This window comes from Meriones unguiculatus, chromosome X (genome assembly GCF_030254825.1).
Source record: "Meriones unguiculatus strain TT.TT164.6M chromosome X, Bangor_MerUng_6.1, whole genome shotgun sequence".
NCBI classification, from domain to species: domain Eukaryota; kingdom Metazoa; phylum Chordata; class Mammalia; order Rodentia; family Muridae; genus Meriones; species Meriones unguiculatus.
Window position 1 is genome coordinate 148,589,656 of NC_083369.1, and position 22,929 is coordinate 148,612,584.

Consider the following 22,929-nt stretch of genomic DNA (forward strand, 5'->3'; position numbering starts at 1 on the left):
AGATGATAGTTCCTCTAGGCTGGGTGCCAGGGCTGCATATATCACCCTGGTTAGCAGAAGCTATCCCAGTGAACAGGGTTTCTATAGGAGTGACAGCCAAAGCTCCTTTGGAACATAGCCACACCTATCTCTTCATTTACGGTTTTTCTATGGCTGTTTTCCTGGTGTGGTGGCAGATTAAAATGGTGGTGACAGAGATTCTCTTACTAGAAAAGCAGGAAGCATTAGCTAGTTGTCCCACTGCATGACACGTCTTCATGCTTTTGGTCTAGACTCTAGAATCTAGAAGATAAAATTCTACTCAGCTGCTATTCTTGCCTCTTTCCATGGGCATGCATATAGGAATATTTCTATAATAAGGATGGCAGAGTTTTGTTTTTCTCTCAAGCAGAGTTTTCAAAATTGTACAGATACTCAGTATAAAAAACGGAGAGGATTTCATTTGGAAAAATAAAAGGGGCATTGAAGTATAGAACAAACTTACTTGAAATTTTAATAATTTTTATCAGACATCATTTGTTACCTGAAAAAGATCATTTCAGAAAACTTGGCAAGTCAGGAAATAGAAAAAGTGAAGACTGAATAGTTTTACCAGCTTTGTTACTAGGTAGATTTTTGTGGCCTGATCCACAGGTTGTGTTGCTTACATGACATGTCAAAATTGTTGATCTCTAGAGCTAATCTGTTTTTATTATTATTATTATTATTATTATTATTATTATTATTATTTATTATTAGAGCTCTTGACAAAGACCAAAATCTTTAGTAATTACTGCCAAGAATTTTTGTTAAAACAATATAAATTTAGACTGACTTATTATAAATGCATATCTTAGTGAAAAATATTAATCTACAATACAAAAAAATGTTCGAAATGGCATAGTCATGTCTTGTTAAAATGGTCTCTTATTTTTCTCATGCTTTTCTTTTTGTATTATTTAATTTCCTGACAATTTTGAATAAATTTTAATATTTGGCTGCCAATAAATGAAACTAAATATAGTTAGAATATTTTGTATGGAATTACAACAAGAAAACACTAGGTTTTGCTTTACTTTGCACAGATGAACACACTTTATTGATTGTTAAAGCATAAGAACAGATTTACCAACCAGAAAGCATTATTTTTACATTGAAAATATATCACAAGTCAAATATTTCTTATCGGAACATGCTTAGGACTGAAAAACATTTAAGATTTGGATTATAGGATATATGTGTGTACAGACACACACATAAAAATATATATGTATATATACATACACAAAGAAATTTGTATGTATATATGTGTGTATATAAGAACACACACACATACACACAAACACACACACACACACACACATATACACACATACACAGAATGAGATACCTCCAGCATGGAACCCAAGTGTAAACAGGAAATTCATTCAGGTTCCATATATGCCTTACACACACAACATGTGTTCTCACTTAAATAGTTCTGAAGGCTTTTTTTTTCTTTTTTTTTTTTTTTCTCATGGAATAGTAAGCAGTCAGTGCTCCATCAGTTTATTAGAACTCTATTGATAAATGTCAAAACTCTGAACCTTTGCAATCTTATAACAACATATGTACAACAATAGCATAAAGGGAGGATAGAAATCTGAATTCTTTTACATTTTCAATATGCTTAAATTGCTATTTACATTATTACAACTTATATTCACATACCTTAAAACATCTTCTTGGAGCCACTGGCACTTTACAACTTGTATTTATAAACCTTAAAATACCTACTTAGACCCTCAATCTTCCTTGCATTTACGAACTTTGAAACATCTTCCTAGACCCTCAATTTTTTAGACCCTCATATCTTAAACTTTCATATCCTGAAACCTTACATAAACTTTACATCTTTCTATCTATTTTTTTTATCCCAGAAGTAAAATGAATCTGTGACCAGGACTGACAATCACTACTAGGAAGGCATTCATGCAGGCAGACATTAGTGTCCTTGACGAAATTAGGCTTTTCTTCCCCTTTTCTTCTTTTTCTGTCCTCTTTGCTTTAGTTAGATATTCAGCTTTTTGCTATTACTATTACTTGACTTTGAAAAAAAAAGCCACTAATGCTTTTTTTTTTTTTTTTTTCTTTTCAGGTGTTGCTTTCATACACTTAACGGTAAGACATAATTTTTTGAAACATGACTTTCAATTTTAATTTAAAAAAGTACAGAAACTAGAACTAGACATGGGGAGCAGTTTCACTCATCCTAAGTGCATGTACAGTGTGTCATGTTGACAGCACAAAGGAGATTACTTGAAGTAACCTTTCTTCTTGTTTGTGGATTGGACTTACAGCCTCCCTTGTAATAATAACTCTTCTACACTGAGTTTTGCCCACAACCCTAAAACACTCCTGTTACTATGTGTTCATTTAGAGTATGTTTCCTGGTTATGCTTGAGAGTTTCAGCAAAGGGTTGTACAGTTGTAACTCTTCATTCTCCTAAGTGGTGTTTGAGACCTGCTGTGTGAGATCCTGTGCTTTTTGCATCATTTGGCAACCAGTAAAGATTTCTGGAGTTGGGTTGTGAGATCAGTGTCAAAATTAAGGAAATTAAAGAATAAGAAAATGAAAATAGTGAATTGTAGTATTTCAAAGGAGTTTATGTAGTTTGGATCGAAATAGGGCAACCTAAAGCAAGGCATAGTTGTAAAAGCTGCCCACTTTCCTCAGGGTGGGACTTGAGCTGAGACTTTTGATAGAGTCAGTCAGTGCCTAGGTAGAGTATTTCAGACAGCAGGGAGAAAAGTGGTCAGGCAGAATCCAAGTCTAGATTTGGGGGCTAAAGTGATGACTGTTCAATTAAGAATTGTTCTTCCAAAGAATTAGAGTTCACATTCTCAGAACCCATGTGAGAAAGCTCATAACTACCAGTAACTCTAGCTCCAGTGATCTGACACCCTCTATTGGCCTCAGAAATCTTGTGTACATCTACATACACTTAAATATATATATATATATATATATATATTTTTTTTTTTTTTAAAGAAAGAGGGCTTGACTTTAAGATAGTAGGCCTGAGGAATGCATTGGTAGTAGAGACGGGATTGTTTAATGATAAGCAGAACAGCTTTTTTGTTTCCTTATGGTTTTATGTCTGAGGTTCAAACTCCACATTCTTGTGCATGGTGGGTAAAAGTGTTAGTACTGAGTTACATCCTAGCACTTTTTTTTTAAGACAGGATCTCTCCATTTTTCTCTATCTGCCTTTCGAATATTTGAATGCTGAAGTAATTCTTTTGCCATAGCCTTCCTAATAGACATCACACCAGGATAAGTTGGAAAAATTAGAGGAACAGGGTGAATAATTTATTTTTGTGTAAGAGTCAAATATGGTCACACACACTGTTGGTTTGCAAACGTGAATTAAGGATAATTGTCTGCACTAAATTTGGGGCCATTTGCATTTAGATGTCAACTGCATGTGTCCAAAATGCAAGTGTTGTGTGTTGACACAGAAGAGAAGTAGATGGATTTCTAGGACATGGTAAGTGTAGGAGAAAATAGGGAACTATCAAAGTAAAACTGAGAAGCACTCAGTGAGGTAAGGAAAATAGTTGACACTGAAAGCCAGGCGAAGATAGGAATCAATGGAAGGAGTTCCATTACTTATTTTCTATTAAAACATCATTATCCATTTACCAAAGATGCCTTATGGAAGAATTTGTTTTGACTTGTGGTTCTACAGGACAATAGTATGCAGGGAAACATGTCAGCAGACATAATGGCAGGAACAAGAGGCTGAGAGATCACATCTTCCCAAAAATGCACCAGAGAGAACATGGAAGGGAAGAGATTATGAATGCTCAAAGCTTGTCCCCATTGACACACTTAATCCTAATCTTCTCTAAAGAGTATCACCAACTGGGGAATAAGTGTTGAAATGCTCAAGCTCATGGGGGACGTTGTTCATACAAACAGCCACAGGAATCATCAACTGCATTAGTGCTGTGATGGATCCTGTGATGTGGGAGTCCACAACTGACCATTGCATTTAGTAGAGTAGAGGTCCCTGGTGACAATGACAAGGAAGTTTTAGCAGAGTGGAGAAAGGCTGTTAAGAATGAACTCAATAGAGATAGGAAGAAACTATTGATGACTTTGGAGAACCTTATAATGGGAAGTGGGGGTATGGGGCAATAACTGGTGGTGAAAAGGGGGTGAGTAGAAAAAGATCAGGAAGTTATATTTAGTAGAATATCTATTGCTGTTGAATGATTCACTAGGAAACAAATAAACAAGTTGATAAACTCTAGCGAGGAAAAGTACTATAGTGATTATATGTTTCAATAAGCAAGTGTGTGAGTGAAAGGAATTAGCATTTGAATAGAGCATTTTTGGTGGTGACCAGCAGGGTAGCAGAGTATGCAGTTTTAAATACATTCTTTTGTATGGGAGGGTATGCACATGTTTTGAGAGTGACATTAACACACATGCTGAGGCCATAGGAGAAAAATGTCAGGAGTCTTTCTCTAGGGTTCTTCCTGAACCTGAAGCTTGCTGGTTTCCAGCCAGTGAGCTTCTGCAGTCCACTGGCCTCTGCCCCTGACACTGAGGTTGCATGTGCACACAACCATGCTCAGCTTTTACATATGTGCTGGAGCTTGAACTCAGTTTCTCCTGCCTTCATAGAAAGCTCTCTTACCCACTGAGCTATCATTTACACCCTGCAGGTAAATTCTATTAGGTAAAATGATGGCATCCTTCATTGCAGAATCTTTCACAAAAAGACTCCCAAGATTCACTTGTAAGTGTTACAGATTTTTTTTTTTTTTTTGGTTGTTGTTTTTTTGTTTGTTTTGTTTTGTTTTGTTTTTGCTTGGGTTTTGCTTGTTGATGGTTAAGCATGTTAAAGTTCATCATTGGGTGGGCTGTGCTGCAGTGATTCTCAGTGCCTCTTCATTGGTCAGTACAATAGAGATTATTCGTCAAAGGCATACCTGATTTTAGGCACTGCATGTTTTTTGTCAGCTTCTAGTGGTTTTCTGTGCCAGTTTGATTTTGTGTTGTAGACTCCCTCCCAATTACTGTAAAACAATGGCAACTTTGTTGTTACTGAGCAAGGTAGAAATGGTAGTAGTTCTTAAAGGTTTCCTTTGATAGGATTTGTAGGGATCGAAAGTCTTGTGTGACTTCTGTATGCTGCATTTTTCTACTGCAAGGAAATGGGAAGACTAGTCTTTCCCATAAAGGGATTACTTAGAAAATATATGTTCCTTGTCTATGGTTTTGTTTGAGTTAATTGGAACATTGAATCCTCGAGGAGTATATTTTCAAAAACCTTAATTTTCCTTGACTGTATGCTCTGAAAACCTAACATATTTTTGTACTTGGAGACAATGTCTTACTCTGTTGCTCCAGCTGTTCTGTAACCTGTGGTGATATTTTTCCTGCCTCTTTAAGTGTTTCTCCTAGACCTGATATTTTGTTATTTGTTTTGTTTTTGTTTGTTTGGTTTTTCTGGTTTTTGAGACAGGGTTTCATTGTGTAGCCTTGGCTATCCTGAAGCTCACGATGTAGAACAGGCTGCCCTGTTCCATGCATTCATTGTCTTTGGTTTCTTACATGTTTTTGTTTTAAAAGTATCTAATAATGTTGTGATGGTTATAATGAAAAGTTTGCCATGCTAGAAGTAAAGAGACAGCTTTTTCCCTTTTTTCATGACGCCATTAACAATCTGTGTGTTTGTGGTTTGAGTCTCAGGTCTCCAGTTTTCTAACTGGTGAAAGGAGAAGACTATATTGAATGTCTGACCTGCTTTGCATTTAAATTTGTTAATATGTTAGGTGTGCTCCTTATTAAGAGTTTAAGGTAGGCATGATGGATCACACCTGTAATCTTAAAACTTGGGAGCCTGAGACAGAAGAATCCCAATGAGTTTAAGGACACATAAAGTATGACATACATAAGCATAACCTTCCCACCAAAAAGAAGTACTACTTTTTCTTATCACGTAACGTAAAAATCTCATAGGTCTATGTCTTTCTTTTGATGAACTATTTTGTTTATGATTTGTGCTGCTTGTTGAACAGTTATTTTTAAATATACCCCCAATTTGCTTTAAATATCTACATACACACTATCTTTTTAAACTTTCCCATGTTTTACAGTAAAAATACCTGTTGCACCTACAAATAAAGGTAAAGAAACAAGGCACAAATCAAAACACTAAAAGTGTGGGAGGATTTGGTGTCACGGGAATAAAGATGAAACTTGCACTTTTGTTGGTAGCCTGTGTCTATCTTTGCTTGTTATTAGTAGAGCAACACTGTCTAACTACTGGTTCTCAGTTTGCACATCTGTGTAATGGCAGCAAGAACCTCACAAGAGATTCTAAGGAGTGGAGCTGGCATTTAGTGAACATTCAGTATATGATCTCTCTCTCTCTCTCTCTCTCTCTCTCTCTCTCTCTCTCTGCAACAGTTGATTACTAATCAAAAAAAAAACTTATTTGATGCTATTCGTTTTTACATTTGACCTTTTTTTCCACTTTAATATATTACAATGTATTTGAATGTATTTCAGTTTGTATACTCAGATATGTCTCTTCTTCTTTTGAGATGATATATTTGAGGTTTAATTTTTGCATTAAGAATCCCCACAGTGTGCTGCCAAGGTGAGAACTAAAAGTGGAATGAAACAGAGATGATTAGCATGGCTTCTGTGCAAGGATGACCTGCAAATTCATGAAGTGTTCCATAGTTTTACAAACGAAGAAAAAAAGTCCCTACATTGATACGGTGTCTTACTTTAAGCAAGTTTTTATGACTGTCTCTATAAAAGCAGGCCTTACAAATGTGCTGGTAATGTTTTTAATAAATTGTAGATGGTGCTCTCTGTGAACTAGCTGTAATGTGCATTTTTATAATGTGTACCTTGTATAAACACTGAGATAAACCTGAGCCATATGTTAATTTTAAAGCTTTGTAACTGTTACATGACATTAATAGCACAGGTTAGATATTCATGTGTTAGAAATAAAGAGCCACATGGACTATTCCACAGGGTCCTGGAATCATTTATGTGAGTATCTTAGTTGTTTACATTTTCTTAATTATTTGACTAAAGAAAATAATATTTTTTCATCCAACACATAATGTATCTTTTTAGTTGTTATCCCCTAATATTTTGATTGAGATTTTAAAATATTTGTGAAGTAAATTTATGGTTCTATTTTTACATTGCAAAGATAATGAAGGCTTTAATGGTATAATCAATATATTTTTAAATAAATATGTTGTTTTACAGCCAAATTTGTATCCTACTGTGTGGCTTGTGACACCAGGAGAAGTGGCTCATGGCAACTTTGGGCAACATCCTTTTGTCTTTGGTATAGAAGACTACATGCGAGAATGGAGAACCAAAATACAGGCCCAGATAGACCAGTTTCCTATTGAGGATAGAAAAGGAGAGTGGCAGGCCATGATACAAAAGTAAGAGCAAGGAATTTTTAATATACAGATTTAAACACTGAGTGTTTAAAAGACAAACCATCCTTTTTGCATTCAAAGATGTAAATCCAGGAGTCAAGTTTAAATCCTAATTGTGTGTGCTATTGATAATATTTTAATCTCAAAAACTAATTCACCAGTTGAAAAAAAATAGTGTTGATTTAAACACATACAGAATTGCATTTGTCTGATTTATCTGAATGGAGGAAATAAGTGACACTTGATTGTAAAAGTAGTTTAACTCATTTATTATCTTTAATAATATGACTCAGTGTGAAGGCTGTAAGTTATGCAGTCAAACTTCTAATAATGTTGACAAAAATGATATGTTTAGACAGGTGAGCTAGAGCTTATGTTTTGGGTTCTGTGAATAGGGACATGACTTCGAACATCTTCCTCAGCTGTGTTCAAATACAGGCGTAAAAACGATGGTGGTTTGGTGCTCACTCTCCATGTAGAGAAGTAAGAGAGTATAGTAAGAATGTGCATACACCATCACCCAGAGCTCAGTGGTGTGGTTTCTTTGTCTGGAAGAGTGTTAGCAATATGTCTTTAATGTCTGGAATGAGCCACTTTCTACTTTGTACTTAGCATTTTAGTTCTTCAAAACTGTAATTATTCCTGTCCAAGAATTTACCCGTAGGCTTCTACACAGAAGACTTCAAAAATTAAATGCAAAAAACTTGGGCAGGAAAGATAGAGCCACCAAGATGGCAGAAAGTTCGCGTTTTAACCGAGTTCTATTCCTGTGAACCACATACTGGAAGGAATGAACCAGCTCCTACAAAGTTGTCCTCTGACCTCAACATTGTTCCAGTGTGTGTGTTTGTGTATATGCATACTCACACTAAATAAAAAAATAAATGCAATTTTAAAAGTAAAAAAAAAAATCTTTATTAACTATTTTTACTGCTATTTCTTATATGAGTTACCATTAGACACTTAGGATAAGATAAAGAGAATTAATACCAAGGAACAATGACTCTTGAGTTAGCCCAAGTGCAGCAGAAATACTTTGACTTCATTAGTAATAGTTGAGGTTGGCCAGCAGTAGAGAAGAAAGTAAGTGCTAAATCTGTTATTAGGAAAAGCTTTTCAGTAGCTTTATATGTTTGTTTTATTTTATAGAATTCATAAGGAACAGTAACAAATTTGAAATCCTATGACAGTCAACCTCTTTAGACAATATTTATGTCAAAAGTCTAAAAGACAGTGCCTGGATATCACTAGTATTAAATGATTAGTGGTAAAAGATTGATGTAGGTAATATATATATGTATATATACCATTAAGTTAAAAATGATTCTGATTTTATAATCTAGGCCAAGAAAATATCCAAGACCTTCAAATATATCATCAGTGTGCAATGGTCTTGAAAGTGTATTTATAGTTGCTTTAAAGTTTCTTCAGCTTAAGTTTTTAAGAAAACCTTTTTGGGTATTGTTTAGAGAAGATAATGTTTGGAGATAAAAGAGTTTTGATTAATATTGTTGGATTACCAGTTTTGCTAACTATATCTTAGATGCTTACTGGCTTTTAAAAGAAAGCTTGTTGTCCTAGATGTATCACTGTCTGTAAGTGTTACACAATTTATTTCCCGCTTAAAACCACAAAATTGATTGCATTGTTTAATTGTTCCCTTGTGCATTTTGTTCCTGGAATTTTTTTCTGGGCTAACCTCATTGTGTCTCTTCAAACTTTAAGATCTCATCTCATTTGACTGCTGAGCTCAGAAAGTAGTTGGAACTCCAGTATTAATCACTTATCTCAAAATAACTGTTTTACATAGGGCTAACATGTTATTAGTTCATCTATAATTAAGGTGAGGTCTAAATTATGGTTAGTGAGATTGAAAAATAAAGACTTTGAATAAAGAACAAGGGTTTAATAAGGATCCAAGAATTAAATTAAAAAAAAGATGATTTTAATGCCTTTGTTCTTATTTTAAATTGTCTTTTGGACTATCCATAACTAGAAAAAAATGTTACTTTCAACTTATTTTAAAGTTGAAGGTCAAAGAGCCTGGCTTCAAAGAAATAGATTTATTTTGTAATATCAGATTAGACTTGTTAACAGAGATTGTAGTCTGAAGCATGTATTCTCCTGACTAAAAGATGCGTTTCTTCTCTTTCTCTTAAGACTGGTTTCATCTTATTTAGTCCACCACGGGTACTGTGCCACAGCACAGGCCTTTGCCAGATCTACAGACCAGACTGTTCTAGAAGAATTTGCTTCCATTAAGAATAGACAAAGTAAGAACACTGTGGTACATGGCAAATACTTGTTTTTAAATATGTTTGCTTGCATTAGCTTTTACAAAACTTATATTTTTATTAAAAGTTTGTCCAACATATTGTTTAAAAGTGGATGCATCCAAACTCATTTTCATTGACTTTTTCAGTAGTTGGTTTTTGTGAGTGTTTTGGCTTGTGGTGGGTGTGGGAGATCTTGTGTCTGAGTCAAGGTCTCCTGTAGGTCAGGCTGACCTTGAGACTCATGCTACACTTTTAACAGTTTTGAAAATTGGTTTTAAAAATTCACACCAGATTTTTAATGTAGAAATAAATTTGTAGACCTTTAAAAAGAAATATCTCTATCACATTTCCATTGGAAAAATTGCTGTCTTGTGGATTGGGATTAAAGTCCTTGATGAGCCCAACTCTCTGATTTGGTGTTAGCACCTGGTGGGTGGAGGATGCGGCAGGAAAACCTTGAGTTTTAAGAAATAAGAAGTGCTCAATTCAAAGAAAGTTTCTTTTGTTGTTTGGTGCCACTCTAGATGAGATAGTGGAGATAGCATATGAAATAATTTTTCTTCGAAAGAAATTTAATATCTTCTAAGTACTGCCTAAATTGAAGGTAGTGTATTGGTCATAAGTATTTATTGCTTAAGGCACTGTGCTGGACAGTGCTGCTACTGTTTTCATCCCGGCAAGGCAGGCTGACAACATCTGTAAGTTAGACATTCTAAAGCCACTGCTGTTAGCTCATCAGAGTAGACCATATATGATGGGCATTTCCTGAGTAGAAAAATGAAAACAGTTTACAAGTAAGACCATGATGGCTGAGAGAATCTTCTGCTAGTTAAGATGGCTAAAGTAATGCCAATTGCACCATGCTATAGGTATGCAGGTCTTTCTCACTTCCTTCATACACCATCACACAGAGGAAGTCAGTTACCCAAGGATGTTACTTTAAGAAAGCTCTGACATTTTCAAAGGCTGTTGTTCTAGTCCCAAGACAGAAGGTCGTATAGACATTTTAAGTGTTATTCCTTTATATCCTTTTTTTTAAAAATTTTTTTTATTAATTACACTTTATTCATTTTGTATTCCCCCATAGGCCCCTCCCTCCTCCCCTCCCGATCCCACCCTCCCTCCTCTTTCTGCATGCATGCCACTCCCCAATTTCACTGATAGGGGAGGTTCTCCTCTCCTTTCTGGTCTTTTTAAGTCTTACTGTTTGAAAATATACTGTTCAGTAGATGTTTTTCCTATAATTCTTACATATTTATTCATGAAATTTTAAAGCAGTCTTTAAAAATAGTTAAGTTTTCTAATTTTTAACATATTTGATATTTTCTAATCTAACCTTTAAAATTTTGGAAAAAGAGAGTTTAATTATTTCAGAGGGTTTCAATTATTTTCTGGGGTGATTGAAGGTTGCCTCTGCTCTTATAGAGATAATATTTTTGCTTTCTTTTCTTACTAGGAATTCAGCAGTTGGTGTTAGCAGGACGAATGGGAGAAGCCATAGAAAGAACACAACTGTTATACCCAAGTTTATTTGAAAAAAATCCCAATCTCCTGTTCACATTAAAGTGAGTTTTAGTAAAATGTTATTTTAAGTAATTAAAATTATCTTCAATGTTTGTAGTTTTGATTTTTGTTTTTCCTTGTTTCAGATATTTATGCATAATTTTATATTACAGCACATATAAGTTTTTAAAAACACATGGAGATGAGGATATGTACCTCAGTGGCAGAGCAGATGCTTAGCATGTGTGAAAAAAAAGCATAAGGAACTTCATGTTAAGGTCTCTAATCACATGATACTTTTGTTGGCTTTTATCATATCATCTCTCTTAATGTGTGAATGCCATATTTAGAAGGCAGGGATCTCAAATTTATCCTAAAAGGTACTTTGAGTAACTTTGGTGGACGTATGAAGAGTTATAGTAAGATATACATAAAATGTACTGTTTTACCCATTCTTGTGTTCTTACACACTCAAGTACACTTAGTGTTTTTGTGTATCACTGGAGCATATTCATCTTCTTAGCCTGCCCACTAAACACTAGCTTCTCCTTTGCTCACTTCCTCAGAGCCCGCATGTGTCACTTAGTGTAATATCCCTAACTGTCACCTATATTGTAGCACCTCCTGGAGTTTCCCTTAATTTTGAAGGCTGAAGATGATCCCATCATGTAGCTGCACTGCCTGTCATTTGTTCTTCAGTCTGATGGTGGTTGCTGGGGTTGCCCTGTCTCTCTGCTATTATGAATAATTCTGCTGTGAACAAAGCTGTGTGAGTGTGTGCTTAAGTCCTGCCTTTCAATTCTTCCATTATTTACCTAAAAGTGGAGTTGTTGGCTTATTGCTGTGCTTACCATTGTGAGGACTCCTTGCATCCTCCTTGGTGCATCCTTCTTTACTTCTAGCAGAGTACAAGGTTTCCAGTCTTTTCACATTATTGTCAACACTTATTTTCTGTTCTAGGATATAGACATCCTGATTAGGCACTTAAAAACTGAATCTTATTTTTATGAATACCTTTAATCGAGCTGTCATAAAACTTAGTGGATCCCTGAGACTTGAAGGCCAATCTTGTCTGTACATAACAAGTTTGAGGCCTGCCACGGTTGCAGAGTAAGACCCGAGAGAGAGAAAGAGAGAGAGAGAGAGAGAGAGAGAGAGAGAGAGAGAGAGAGAGAGAATCAGATGTTGCTGAGCTTAGGATCTCAATCTTCTAAGCCTAAGTAAGTCTTTGCACATCAAATATCAATCACTTTGCCTAACAGCAAAAACCAACTGAGGCCCACTTTGGCTAAGAGCTTAGTAATTCAACCTGGGATGGAAAGACTGGTATAAGATTTTGCTTTGAAATATCAGTCTCAGAAAAGAACTCTGTGCCCAGACATTTTGGTTTTGTTGCTCTTCCTGTGGAGCTCCTGTCCTCTTCATGTCTTGCTATCTCTCCCTTCCTTCCTAAGATTTCCTGCACTCTGCCCAAAGTTTGTTTGAGTCTCGGTATCTCCTTTGATACATTGCTGGGCAGAGTCTTTCAGAGGTCCTTTGTGTTAGGCTCCTATCCTGTTTCCTTTTATCTCCTTCTTCCATTGTCCTTCCTGTTTGCCTTTCTGAGTGAGGATTGATCATCTTACCCAGGTTCCTACTTCTAGCTTAATTTCTTTAAGTATACAGAATTTTGTAGGTTTAGCCTATATGACAGGTCTAATAGCCATTTAAAAGTGAGTATAAACCATGTGTGTCTTTCTGTTTCTGAGATACCTCACTCAGGGTGATATTTACTAGTCCCCACCATTTCCCTGAGGATTTCATGATTTCCTTGTTTTTAATTGCTGAGTAGTATTCCAAAGTGTGTAAATGCACCACAGTTTCTCTATCCATTCCTCCGTTGAGGGACATCTGGATTGTTTCCAAGTCCTGGCTATTAGAAATAAAGCTGATCATGGATATAACCTAGAACTCCTGCCTAGATGTAGCCCATGGCAGCTCAGTATAAAAGTAGGTACCCTAGTAAGGGAGACAGTGACTGTCTCTGACATGAACTCAGTAGATAGCTCTTTGACTGCCTCCCGCTGATGGAGGAGCAGCCTTGCCAGGCCACAGAGGAGGACAATGCAGGCAGTTCTGATGAGACCTGATAAGTTAAGGTCAGATGGAAGGAGAGGAGGACCCCCCTATTCATGGACTTGGTGAAGGGCATAGGAGTATATGAGGGAGGGAGGGTAGGATTGGAAGCAGATGAAAGAGTGAGCTACAGCTGGGATAATAAGTGAATAAACTGTAAATAATATAAAAAATAAAAATTAAAAAATAAAAACAATTGTGCTGTGTTCCTCTCCAGGTACATGTGTTTCTAAAATCTCACCTACTTGGTAAGATAGCAAGTAAAATACCAATTTTAATTTATAAATTAAGCTAATTTTAACTTTAATATAGCTATGTACAGATTTGATGACTGTACCTAAGTAACCTTACTTTTTTCTTTCAGAGTACGTCAGTTTATAGAAATGGTGAATGGTACAGATAGCGAAGTACGGTGTTTGGAACGCCAAAGTCCAAAATCTCAAGACAGTTATCCTCTCAGTCCTAGGCCTTTTAGTAGTCCAAGTATGAGTTCCAGCCACGGAATGAGTGTCCACAGTTTAGCTTCAGGTAAAAGCAGTACTTCGCATTTTTCTGGTGAGATACAATTTTTTTACACTTTTAGTCTTCCTTATATTATTTTGAGGTTTTTTAAATCTAGATAGTTTGCATTTTTAATTGTGTAGGTACAATCTACGAAAATACAGATTCATCTGTTATCAGTACCAGGAAGTCTCTTAAGAAACTGAGACTATAAACAGAACTTTGTAATCAGTGTCATTATTCAAAATGAGTTTTCACTAAAACCATTGACAATATTGAGAAAATAATCATGTATTTAATGAAGTTTGAATTTTAGTGTGATCTGGCTAATCTGTCAAGCCTAGCTGTCTTCCTGTCTCTCTTGGCTCATTTCTAAGCATTTTTTCTTTCTTTTTTTTTCAAGTTTATTTTCTTTCCTGACCCCTTTTCAGCTTACTTAGTTCTCACACTATGAAACTTGGTGTTCTCTTAATTCAAATTATCTTTACTGGATTTTTTGCCATAACTTCTATAACTTTTTCTAATCCTCCTCAGTTTTCTTTCTTTTCATCATTTTTATTCTGTTTCCCACATGTACACTTCACTTTGTGTACTTAATTTTATCTTTGTTGTTGTTTAATTCATCACTCTATTTTTGTATCAGTAGATTAAACAAATAGTATTTCTACAGGTAATGTCTTGGAGATGTTAAGATGTATCAACAAGTCCAACAAATATTGACATCGCTAAGTGCAATTTTAATCCTTATTAAAGATGAGTTCCATAATAATTTAATGCAATAAGCTAAATATATACACAGCCTGCATATCCTGAACTACAGGAGTGGTTTGTATAGTCACATATTATTTTATTTAAGTATACATTTCCACAATGAAAGTACTTAACATTATATCAATAAAACACTACCCCAAATACTTGTATTATCATTCTTGCTGAAAACATTTATTTCTAGAACGCTTAATGACATTAAAGAAGATGAGTTCCACTAAATGTTCACCAAAGGTTTTTAATCAAAAAGCTTTTCAACATGAAAGTACTAACAAAAAACTTTTAGTTCCATTATGAAAAAATAAAAGAAAACACTTGTCTTTTGAAAAGATTATTAAAACAAGGGTCTATTAAGAGAGCTAAACATTCTTATTAAAATTTGGTTCATTAAACAAACTAGTTACTATATTTAATGACTTCTCATGCCACTATTTTTCTAAAACCTTCAGATACATAGAGAACAAGTCTCAACTGTGATAAAGTCAAAGGACATTTAGATTTTACCTATTATGAACCTACGTTATATAGCTTCCAATGCACAAATCTAACTAAAGCATTAACCCTACTTTACAATTTTCATATGAAACTGTACGGTTTGCAGTACTTTAACCTGGTTTTATTCATTATACCCCAGGAAGCAATTCAGATATGTCCAGATAAGGCAGGCTGTTAAAAGCTCAGTTAGGAATCTAAAACCGAAGACCTCTTCCATTCCATGCCTATCAGGACATTACTGTAGAAAAACATAGTTATAACATATGGTTTCACAGAAAATAACCATAATTTTAGAAATTATTAATGTTGCCATGATCCATACTTGGCTTGGCCAAAAGCTTTTCTAGCCCATTGAATTCTTCATTCCTATTAAGTCCACAGCTCTAGCAAACTTCCTTCTGCACTTTTAAGAAGACAGTCCCTTAAAGCTTGCACCTGACCTTGTCTTCCAATTGACACTGTCTTGTGGGTCATTTTCAGTGATGAACTCTGAAGCTCTCCAATAATATCCTCTGATTCTGTTTCAATGTGTAAAGATTCTGGTCATTCCTAAAGCCATACACATACACTCTGCTTCTTGAGAGGAAGAAAAGTCAGTCTTTTACCTGTCTCCATTCTGCTCCAACAGTTTCTTTCTTTTTCTCTTCATCTGCCAGCCAGCCAGCATGTCAGCCTGCCAAGCCTGTGTTTAACTTTATAAAGATCAGATAATTTTACTCCCCATCAGGTGCCACCTCTATTCTTTCCTACAGTCAGTTGCACTGCTTTACCTCAGGCTTTTTGGTGCACTGTCCCATATGGTGGACACGAAACTTGCATGTATGTATCCTTAGTAGCAAGATATTTTTCTTGAATATTAGAGTCAGTGTGTTCATAGGTAAAGTGGTTGATTATAACATACCACATAATGACATTTCTATCAGAGATAAACTGTACAAAGTGACCACATGTTGTCTTGTAGAGCAGAAAACCCTCACAATATCACATGGAATTATTTTTTGTAATCTCTGTGTCAAAGAATATAAATAGGTACATACCATTGCATATTTTGATTTCTTATTTTACAAAAAGATATATTTTCATATTAATATATGGGTGTTTTGGCTATATGTATGTATACTTGTGTACCACATGTGTGCATTTTCAGGAGAGGCCAGAGAGAGTATTGGGGCCCCTGGATCTGTGAGGCACCATGTGGGTGCTGGGAATTGAGCCCAAGTCTTCGGTAAGAGCAGCTAGAGCACTTAACTGCTGAGCCATTTATCCAGCCCCATAATATGGTTTCTTATAGCATGTAATATAGTAATATGCCTTTCAGATTTATAGCCTAGGAGGCATAGGTTATCCCACATTGCCTAGAGAGGCTGGACCATCATGGCATTTCTAAGAATACTCAATGATGTTAGCAATACAGTGAAATGATTAGCCCAGTTCTTACAATTTGTCTTTGTGTTAAACACTGCAGTGCCCTCACACAGTGATTGTGAGGATTAAATGAGATCTGTAATTAAACTGAAAAAGTAATAGACTTGAAACTTAGAAATTATTTGTTGGAATCCAGTGCATTATTAATTTCTTTGTATTTTGAGTCTGAAAGGTAATCACTGGATTTGTTTAAGGGACAGACTGTTCTTCCCTGCTGATCCTCTGTATCTAGAGACACGTAAACACGCTGGGAAGGGGGAAGAGTCATAGAGCCAGACTTACCTGGATTTGAAACCTGAAACTGCCATTTACTAGCTGCTTGACCTCAGACAGAATACTTCAGGGCTCTGTGCCTCAGTTTTTCATCTGTAAAATGGGTAGAATAAATCTCCTTATTTATGGTGAAGAGCAGATGAGTTCATCTCTGAAAAGGTATATCAAGTACTTTGTTAATGTTTGCCATTTTTATCATCATGAATGCTGTTACTAGTACTGGTTTTTATTGGTACACTGTTGTTAGTTATTAACGCTTAGTCAACATGTACAATATTAATTGTTCTAAGGGTAATATTGCCCTTAAAAGTGTAATTCTTTTTTTTTTTTCTTCATCAGTAAGATAAAATATCATTTATGTTTCTATTGGGGTCTTAGTATACAAGAACATTTTATTCTGTCTAGGTTTTCTTCCCCTGCCTCCCATGTTGTTTCATATAGTTATAGGGAGATCCACTTAACTTTGTATGCAAACACTGAAAGGTTCTTGCCTCTTGTCTGCACACTGAATGTTGAATACCAGACTCCTGAGACTACAAATAGAGTATAGCTTTGAGCTACAAAGTTCCAAATAAGAAATTTGTGTCTGTGTTTAGAACCAGGCATGGTGCTACATGTCTGTAACCCCAGCCCTTGGGAGTCCAAGGCTAGCCTGACAAGACCTTGTCTCAAGAATGTACATATAGGAGGCTGATCCATGATGGTGACAAGCGCACACAGTTTCTGAGCAGAGGAGCTGAAGCACTGGAGTTGGTGAGTGGAAGGAAGACTGAAGCCAGGGAAGTGATAGTGAGGCTTTCTAAACAAGAGGGAACATCGAATGAGGTGAGAATGTTGGTCTTGGGTCACCTGCGGACTAGTTTGGGGAAAGAGAGAAATAATTATTTGATCTCCCTGCACTCCCCTCTTTCAGGCATCCATCTTCCTCAGCACAGCTGGATCACTGAGATTCTCAACTCAAAGCTCACTGCCTGGGGACTGTGGTGGCAGAGGCATTGCTCCTGGCCCCTCAGCCGCTAATGCCAGCTGCACCTGCCTTGGAGTCCCAGATACTCAGCACCATTCACCCCGTGTCCCACATCTGCAAGGGACCATACCGACTCTGCAGGGTCTCCCAGCAACTGACTGTATGGTCTGCCCAAATCCTCAGTGTCAGATAATAGACTATATAGCCACCAAAGTCCAGCAGACCCGCTAAACAAGCTAGGCACACCAGGCACCTGGACTCACAGGTCTGTAGAGCACAATGGAGGGCACCTAGGACTTCCCAGAAAGCATCTGGAACAGCATTCCAGTCTCCAGATGCAGATGGACTTCCTAACCAGGTGGCTTCAGGAGCACTGAGCTGGCAGAGTACATCAGTCTTCCTTCATATGACTAAGCAGGGCCAAACCAGAGAGGAGAGAGCCCAGATACCATGTTCCTTGACAGTGTGACCTGCCCAAGAGTGAGTGTGCCCTTGAGTGTCTAAAGAGCCCCAGATCCAGAGTCCATCTAAACTAGCAGCTAGTCATCAGACCCCTCCCACCCACACACACTGTGGGAAACAGAAGGACTCTTGGGCCATCGAAGCCCCTGCACTGTGGGTCCAGCAGTGTAGTTAAGGCAGATAATTCTGTGAGCTCAGACAGCCAAGTAAGTACCAGGGGGATAGACCACTGAGGTATTCAGGGAATTTGCATAAGGAAATTGTGCTGTGACTACCACGATGTCCTGCTACAACTACAGTGCATGCACAAGTAACCCCTTAGAAGCCTACAAGGCAGAAACCCTCCCACACATTCAAGGATTCAACATTCTCCATCACTCTGTCCTTCATGGCACACTTCCACGAACATCCCCCACCCCAACGCCTGCATTTACCCTTCTACACCTGAGGACTTTCCTCCCACAGGTATAGCTGAAACACCAAATCACAAGCTGAGGCCACTGGACCCCTCTCAGCTTTCCGAAGAATTCCCCAGACTCTGGAAAGAGAGGGTACCAGTCTGAACTGCAGAATCCAGGAACAAAGAGGGAAGATTATGTATAAGCCAATAACCAGGGGTCAGCAAAAATACACATCCAGCATAAATCAGGACATCATGGCTTCACCAGCAACCCCCAAATTGATGGATACTCCAAATCATCAGAAGCACAGGAAAATGACTTTAAAGCTATGCTAACCCATTTACTTGAGGCCCATAAAGAGGAAAAAAAATATCTCAGAGCAATAGCAATACAAATACAGACAGTTAAAGAGGAAATGAACAAATCTATCAAAGATTCGGCCAAACAAGTGGTGGCAAAGAAAGAGGAAATGAACAAAATTCTCAAAGAAACACAGGCAAATATAGCCAAACAAATAGAGGCACAAGTAGAGATACAATTAGTAGCATATAGAGAGGAAATGAACAACAACAAAAAAATAGATACTATCATACAAAGATAGGAATCCACATTCAAACAGATGAAGGAAATGTTGCAAGGCATGAAAACAGAATTAGAATCAATAAAGAAAATACAAACTGAGAAAACCCTGGAGCTGGAGAACATAGAGAAAAAATCAGGAACCACAAAGGTAAGCATCACCAACAGAATACAAGAGATGGAAGAGAGAGTCTCTGGTGCTGAAGATATACTCACAGAAATTGATATATGTCTCAAAGAAAGAGTAATATCAGAAATGTCTGAAACATGATATATCCAAGAAATCAAGGACGCCATGAAAAGACAAAATCTAAGAATAACAGGAATTGATGAAAAAGAAGATTCCAGGATCCAAGGTCCAAAAAAATATCTTCAAGAAAATCATAGAAGAAAATTTTCCCAACTTAAAGAGAGGTCCAGAAATATACATGAGGACTACAGAACACCAAATAGACTAGACCAGAAGAGAAACACCTCATGTCACATAATAGTCAACACATTAAATCTACAGAACAAGGAAATTATATAAAAAAAGCAGGAAGGGAAAAAGGCCAAGTAACATATAAAGGTAGATCTATCTGAAGGAAAACTCCAATCCAACGAAAATATCTATACTGAAGAAAACATAGCATACAGATAATATCCCCAAAAAATTAAAAGAAAAGAAGCCATGAATCACAGTGAGACTACCAACTCCACAATAAAAGGAACTAATATTCATTGGTCATTATTATCTATCAACATCAATGGACTCAACTCTCCAATAAAAAGACACAGACTAACAGAATGGGTGTGGAAACAGGATCCAACATTCTGCTGCATCCAAGAAACACACCTCTGCAACAAAGATAAACACTATCTCAGAGTCAAGGACTAGAAAAATGTCTTTCATGCAAACGGACCCAGAAAGCAAGCTGGGGTAGGTATCCTAATATCTAATGAAGTAAACTTCCAACCAAAATTAATCAAAAAAAAGATGAGGAGGGGCACTACACTCTCATCAAAGGAAAAAAAAATCCACCCCAATGACATCACAATTCTGAACATCGGTGCCTCAAATACAAAAGCACTTACACTCATAAATGAAACATTATTAAAACTTAAATCACACATTGATCCCAACACTTTAATAGTGGGATCTTCAACACCTCACTTTCACCAAGTGACCGATCATCTAGACAGAAACCAAATAGGTAAATAAAGGCACTTATCAAGGTTAAATCAAATGGACCTAAAATATGTCTACAGAACTTTTCACCCAAATTCAAAAGATTATAACTTCTATTGAGCACCTCATGGAACTTTCTCCAAAATATACCATATAGTTGGTCTCAAAGCAAGCCTCAACAGATACAAGAAGATTGAAATAATGCCCTGTATTCTATCTAACCACCATGGACTAAAGTTGGACTTCCACAATAATGGAATTAGCAAAAAGCCTACATGTACATGGAAACTGAATAACTTGCTGCTCAAAGATAGCTTGGTTAAGGAAGAAATAAAGACAGAAATTAAAGACTTCCTAGAATTAATGAAAATGAAGGTACAGCATACCCTAATTTATGAGACACAATAAATGCAGTGCTCAGAGGAATGTTCATAGCCCTAAGTTCCTTCAAGAAGAAATTTGTCACATCTCATGCAGGCAACTTAGTGGCCCAACAGATATCCCTAGAAAAAAAAAAAAAAAAGAATCACATATACCCAAGAGGAGCAGATGGCTGGAAATAATCAAACTCAGGGCTGAAATCAATCAATGAGAATAAATAAAACTATTCAAAAAATCAAAGAAACCAACAGCTTGTTGTTTGAGAAAATCAACAAGATAGACAAAAATTTAACCAAACTAACTAAAAGGCAGAGAGAAAATATCAAAATCGGCAAAATCAGAAATGAAAAGGGGGACATAACTACAAACACTGAGGAAATCCAAACAATCATAGTACAAAAGCCTACAATGCCACAAAATTTGAAAATCTAAAAGAAATGGACAATTTTCTTGATAGATTCCATCTACGAAAGTTAAGTCAAGATCAGATAGATAGCGTGAATAGCCCTATATCTCCCAAGGAAATAGAAGCAGTCATCAACAGTCTCGCTTCCAAAAAAGCCCTGGGCCAGATGGATTCATTGCAGAATTCTACCAGACCTTAAAAAAAGTGCTAACTCCAATTCTCTTCAAACAATTCCACAAAAAAAAAAAAAACAACAAAAAACAGAAGGAACATTACCAAACTCATTCCATGAAGCCACAGTCACCTTGATACCTACACCAAACCAAGACCAAACCAAAAAACAGAACATCAGACTAATCTCTATTATGAACATTGATGCAAAAATACTCAATAAAATACTTGCAAACTGAATCCAAGAACAGATCAAAGATATCATCCACCATCACCAAGTAGGCTTTATCCAGGCATGCAAAGTTGTTTCAAAATAAGGAAATCCATCAACGTAATCCACTACATAAACAAACTGAAGGAGAAATACCACATGATCTTCTCCTTAGATGCCGAAAAAGCATTTGACAAAATCCAACACCCATTCATGTTTAAAGTCTTGGAGAGATCTGAGACAAAAGGCACATACCTAAACATACTAAAGGCAATATACAGCAAGCCTATAGCTGACATCAAACTCAATGGAGAGAAACTTAAATCAATCCCATTGAAATCAGGGACAAGGCAATGTTGTCCTCTCATTCCATATCTCTTCAACATAGTACTTGAAGTCCTAGCTAAAGCAATAAGACAGCTAAGGAGATCAAGGGATATATACTGAAAAGGAAGACGTCAAAGTGTTACTATTCTCAGATGATATGAGAGTATACATGAGTGACCCCAAAAATTCAACCAGAGAAATCCTTCAGAGGAAATACACCTTCAAAAAAGTGGCTGGATACAAAATCATCTCAAAAAAAAAAAAAAAATCAGAAGCCCTGCTGTATACCAAAGACAAAAGGGCCAAGGAAGAAATCAGGAAAACAACACCTGTCACAATAGCCACTAATAACATAAAGTACCTTGTGGTGACTCTAACCAAGCAAGTGAAAGAACTGTTTGAAAAAAAAAAAGTCAAGTCTCTGAAGAAAGAAATTAAAGAAGATATCAGAAGATGGAAAGATCTCCCATGGTCATTGTGAAAATGCCATCCTGCCAAAAGCATTCTAGAGATTCAGTACAGTACCTATCAAAACACCAACACAATTCTTTACAGACCTTGAAAGAAAGATTCTCAGCTTCAAATGGAAAATCAAAAAACCCAGAATTTCCAAAACTGTTTTTTAAAACAACAGATCATCTGGAGCTATCTCCATCCCTCATCTCAAGCTCTACTACACAGCACTAATAATAAAAACCACATGGTATTGGCATAGAAAGTCAAAGGAGGATCAATGCAACAGAATAGAAGACCCAGAAATAAACCCACACATCTAGGAATACTTGATTTTTGACAAAAGAAGACAAAACAATTTAATGGGAAAAAAGACAGCATACTTAACAAATGGTGCTGGTCCAACTGGATGTCTACATGCAGAAAAATGAAAATAGATTCATATTTATCACCCTGCAGGACACTAAAGACCAAGTAGATCAAAGACCTCAACATAAAACCAGGTACTCTAAATTGGTTAGAAGAAAAAGTGGGGAAGAGCCTAGAACTCATTGGCACAGGAGACAACATCCTGAACAGAACACCAACAGCACAA

The 22,929-nt window shown here is 36.5% G+C and overlaps 1 protein-coding gene and 1 non-coding gene across 2 annotated transcripts in view; both read left to right on the forward strand.

Moving 5' to 3' along the window:
- LOC132649969 (ran-binding protein 9-like) overlaps nucleotides 1-22,929 on the forward strand; it is a 64,610-nt gene that overhangs the window by 21,512 nt on the left and 20,169 nt on the right. The window contains 5 exon segments of the mRNA XM_060374742.1: nucleotides 2,117-2,139; nucleotides 7,271-7,455; nucleotides 9,613-9,725; nucleotides 11,185-11,293; nucleotides 13,711-13,901. Of these exon segments, the coding sequence (XP_060230725.1) occupies nucleotides 2,117-2,139; nucleotides 7,271-7,455; nucleotides 9,613-9,725; nucleotides 11,185-11,293; nucleotides 13,711-13,901 (621 nt within the window).
- On the forward strand, nucleotides 6,623-6,728 carry LOC132650180 (U6 spliceosomal RNA). The gene has a single exon (XR_009588572.1). It is a non-coding gene; the product is annotated as a U6 spliceosomal RNA (small nuclear RNA).